The sequence below is a fragment of the Nicotiana attenuata genome, unplaced genomic scaffold (genome assembly GCF_001879085.1).
Source record: "Nicotiana attenuata strain UT unplaced genomic scaffold, NIATTr2, whole genome shotgun sequence".
NCBI classification, from domain to species: Eukaryota; Viridiplantae; Streptophyta; class Magnoliopsida; order Solanales; family Solanaceae; genus Nicotiana; species Nicotiana attenuata.
The window spans coordinates 193895-198819 of record NW_017671170.1 but is presented as its reverse complement, the minus strand read 5'-3'; the positions used below and the strand labels follow the sequence as shown (position 1 = coordinate 198819).

Here is a 4925-nt window from a genome sequence, read left to right as displayed (position 1 = left end):
CTAGTGGCGATCGATGTTGCAACTTCTTGACTGTATTTTTAAAAAAAGTTTAACTAATACCCAATATTTTAGTAAATTCAGATACATATATTTTTCTCTTCTTCTTCACTGCTGCTTTCTTCTTCTTAGTTGCAAAATGAGTTTGTTAAATTTGTTGTTGTTTTAACAATTTTGATTATTGGGATTTATTCTTTATGATATTTGAAAGTTATATTTCAAATTTGAGTTCATTTAGAGTAGATTTGGGCATTGAATCGTGTGTTGGACTGTTGAAATTCGAAGAACAAATTTATGTTTCAGAACTTCAGATTTTGAATATGAAGTTGTCTGAAGTTGTATTGAAAGATTGAACTACTAAATATTTCTGAAGTTGTATTGAATTTGAATCTGAAGTTGCTTGAAATTGTATTGCAAAATTGAACTACTTAAGATTCGAATTTCTGAAGTTGCAATTGAAAGATAGAAGAAGTTGCTTTGAAGAGCTTGAATTACTTAAGATTTGAATTTCTGAAGTTGCAGTAGAAAAATAGGAGAACTTCATATTTGATTTCTGAAGTTGCATTGAAGAGATTGAACTATTTCAGATCGAGCATTGGTTTTCAATCATAAATTTATATTCTTTGTCAAAGAGTGTGTCGAACATAACAAAATCATACTTCTCATACATTTTCTCTACTTTAACTTTACACACTCTTTATTCAACTTCAATCAAATATTATCCAAATGATTATTTAACATTCCAACAAATTTGCAATTATTGAACTTGAGTATTTGAAACGTTGGTGAAATATTGTAAACTCATGGAGGAGTATTTCTAAGTGAAAAAATAATTTTCATTGACAAATAGGCAACCCTTTTTTTCAAGTGAAATTCTGGTACAAACGCAAACTTCCGAATACTCTTTTTCAACTTCAATCTCAATACTCTTTTTTTCAGCTACACGAACCAAGTACTGTACAAACACCTACTAAAGATTCCATCATCAAAATATATCACTTCCCACGCCTCTAAAATAATCACATAACAAACAGGACTTTGAGGAAAAAGAAAAAACTAATTAGGGTATATGTATTACAATCAGCTAGTTGCTTTACCAACTTTTCGATCACTAGTAGTTAAGTCAAGGGCAACTCGGTGCATAAAGTATCCCGCGTTCACGCAGGGTCTTGGGAAGGGCCGCACTGTAAAGGGGTATGATGTAGGCAGCTTACCCTGATGCAAGCAGTAATGGCTGATTTCACGGCTCGAACACGAGATCTATAGATCACACGGAGACAACTTGACCATTGCTCCAAGACTCCCCTTAAGTCAATGGCTTATAAAGTAGAGTACAATATATTTTCTGAAGTTAGTAGGTCAAATTTTCATTGAATAATAGGTGGTTGAGTTGGGAGGGCAGCACATTGGAGATGTCGTGGACAGGTGATAAGGTGGTCGTTAGTAAGACCAGCTGCCTGCATAAAGGAATGTATAACAGAGGGGCCAACATATCTGAACCCTCTTTTCACCATATCTTTACTCATTGTTTCTGATTTTGAGGTCTTTACTGGGATTTTGTTACAGGCCTTGTATTGTGTTGCGATGGTCTTGTTGTTCACGAATCCCCACAGATACTTGTCGAACGACCCAAATTGTTTCTTGATCTGTAAATCGAATCAAGAATCAGACGAAACCATCAGAGGATTATAATGTGATTTTTAGGCATAAGATTTGCTTATATATATATGCTTCAGAGTAGAATTCAAGCATCCTAATGTATATGTTTTTCCATATTTAAAATAAGAATCACAAGTAGGAGTGGCAAACGGGCGGGTCGGATCGAATATGGTTCGGGTCGAAAACGGGTAATGAAAAAACTGATAAATTATCCGACCCGACTCATATTTAATACGGATAAAAAACGGGTTAACCGGAGGATAATATGGGTAACCATATTATCCATGATTTCTTGCGTATGATCACTTTTGGAAATTCTTAGTTTCCCTAACTTGAGAAACCCCCAATTTGAGGCTTTACAAATGTAAAAGTTAGACCTATCGGTTATCCATTTTCTGAATGGATAATACGGGTCTTATCCATATTTGACCCGTTTTTAAAAAGTTCATTATCCAACCTATTTTTTAGTGGATAATATGGGTGGTTAACTGTTTTCTTTTAACCATTTTGCCGCCCCTAATCACAAGCATGTAACATTATGATAGTCTACTTTCCCTTAAGCCTCAAACATCTTTTATTTTTTTCTTTGTTGTAGGTATTCGGCCACCTTTCACGTGCATATGCCTGAATATTCTTTTTTTATTGGCCAAACACGTATTTATTTTATAACAGATGGTGGTAACATCTGCCTTCTCTAGACCATGTTGAAGTGTGATGAATGGAATGAATCCTACGTCGGACCGAGATGAGATACTTGGTCTCCTTATAAGGCTTGGGTAATCCTCCCCCCTTCGAGTTAGCTTTTGGGGTGTGAGTTAGGCCTAACGCTTATTTTGACATGGTATCAAAGCCAGGCCCGTGGTCGATATGGCCCCCCAGAAGAGGGAGCAAAATGCCCCCGAACCAATTGAAGGGGGTGGAGATACCCCCAGTTCATTATTGTGCACGCTCTAGACCGGACAGTGGAACGAATATCCAATTCTGGGCGCGAGGGGAGGTGATGAATGGAATGACTCCCACATCGGACCGGGATGATATCCCTGGTCTCCTAATAAGATTTGGTCAATCTTTTGACTGAGTCAAGGCCAAGGCCAGATGTGTTATTCCAATTCCAATGTGGTCCATGTGTATATGTTTATTAAGTGGTGTTAGCTACATGCATGATTGACTACAGGCAGTGTATTTAATGAATTAATTTGAGAGCTCTCCCATCTACCATTCCTACTACTATACCATAATATCAAGTAGTAGCAACTAGCAAGTTAAAAGAAATGTTTGGAAACAAAGGAGAAGAAGAACAAATTGAAATGGAAAAGACAGTTCAATGGTTATTTTGTGGTAATTTGTAATGTGAATATTGTATTATTACCTCTAGAATTCTTTTAGAGTTGTCGACGACACCTCGGACTTGGCTTAGCTCAATGCCATAATCAGTGCTAGTTGAATTTATCTTCTTTTCATTGTATTTTGCAACAATTTCTGGATCAAATCCTGAAAAGGCATTCCTGGAGGAAAGAACAAGCCAAATTCAGCTAAAGACAATCTGAGCTGAGTTTGGATTAACCGGTAAAATTGCTGCCCATGTGACCAGGAGGTCACGGGTTCGAGCCGTGGAAACAACTTCTTGCAGAAATGCAGGGTAAGGCTGCGTACGATAGACCTTTGTGGCCCGGCCCTTCTCCGGACCCCGCGCATAGCGGGAGCTTAGTCCACCAGGCTGCTTTATTTTTTATTTTTTTTTAGGTAAAGCAACAACTCACCTAAAATCTTGCCTTTTCTTTAGCACCGAAGTCCAGTCTGATCCAACTTGAGCAACAGTTAATACCAACAATTCGAATAGCAGACTGCAACACAAAATAAAGAAATTAGTCCCCAAATTATTTGATAAATATGTAAGGAATTTAAGTTATATACACCAACGGCGTATAAAAAGAAAATTATGCGATCATTGGTGTAATATAACATGTCAAAACAGATTATTTATTAATATATTTTAGGTTACCAATGAATACTCTTATTAAATACAGGTACATAGAATTTAACATTAGTGTATATAAAACCTAAACTTTGTAGGTAAAATGTACAAAAAAGTGGGAAAATGTGCTTACTTATCATCATGGACAGGAACTCCCCATTCCTCATCATGGTATGCAATATAGACAGGGTCTAGAAATAGAACAAACAGAATATTTAGGATAACAGTAAATATAAAAATATGACGAAATTTAAAATGTATAATATAGGAGTATTCTTGATCATATTTCCTAAATTAAAAGATAGAAGTGAAGTTGTCATTACCAGAATTAGGTGTGATAAAGCTGCACCTTTTGCCCTCTCTAGGACTTGAAGTATTGGAAGAATCAAGAGGGGTGACTCTATTTTCATATTTAGCAGAATTTGTTCTACCATAATGTGCAGTTTTCATTTTTCTTTGCACTTGCATCATTGCTACTTGTTCCCTTCTTGCTGCTGCTATGCTTCCCGGAACCTCAAGAATCTTAAAAGAAGAAGAATTCTTCACATATTTAGTGGATTTAGCATTGCTTTTTGGTGTCACAATTTTCTCAGTACTTATATTCAAGATGTTAGAATCACCCACTCTCTTGATTTTAGGTGAAATAGGAGAAGTTGTTGCTGAAATTTTGATTTTTGAAGGAGAAGTATTAGTTGTTGGAGTAGGAGAAGTTTTGGAAGATGATTTTTTAAGGGAATTGTGGCGTTCTAAGAGAGGATCTCTATTGCTATATGGTTGAAAAACAGGGCGTCCATTGATATGAGAGATTGTTTGAGGTGAAATTTCAACATTCCCTCTTTGTTGTTTAGATTTGGAAGAACACATTTTGGTAAGGGGTTTGGCTAGTTTTGCTTTCTTGATACAAGAATGTGTTAAAGAGTGTAAGAAGGAAGAAGAATGAATTAGGCTGAGACACTTGATTTTGTTTAATTAAGGAAAAAATGAGGGGGATTTTATAAAGAAGGGGAAGGGGTTGGGTGGGGTGGGGGGTGGTTTGGCAGGGTTTGTGGGGGGGGGGGGGGTAAGGAACATGTATGAGGGAAGTTGTTAACTTTGGAACATGGAGGAGTTGGGGATGTGCCATCTTGTGAGGGGCACTTTCTTTTGTTTAACATAACCACGAGGATGATAGTGACACAAACCTTCCTCGAATCTGCATCTGCATTTGCAAGGATTAGAATAATTAATACTTTTTTTTGGTTTCTCACCCGGTGTCCGTATCCATATTGGGGCCGGACTAAATTCGGATTCGCGC

General features: G+C 36.8%; 1 protein-coding gene across 1 annotated transcript; it reads right to left on the bottom strand.

Annotated features, from left to right (window-relative positions):
- Positions 1 to 815: 815 nt before the first annotated feature.
- Positions 816 to 4592, bottom strand: LOC109206414. Its single transcript, XM_019369234.1, has 5 exons — positions 3955 to 4592; positions 3765 to 3822; positions 3417 to 3500; positions 3026 to 3161; positions 816 to 1643 (listed from the first exon to the last, which is right to left on the bottom strand). Exons 1-5 carry the CDS (start codon positions 4493 to 4495, stop codon positions 1365 to 1367), a joined length of 1098 nt encoding a protein of 365 aa, XP_019224779.1. The 5' UTR covers positions 4496 to 4592; the 3' UTR covers positions 816 to 1364.
- Positions 4593 to 4925: the final 333 nt, after the last annotated feature.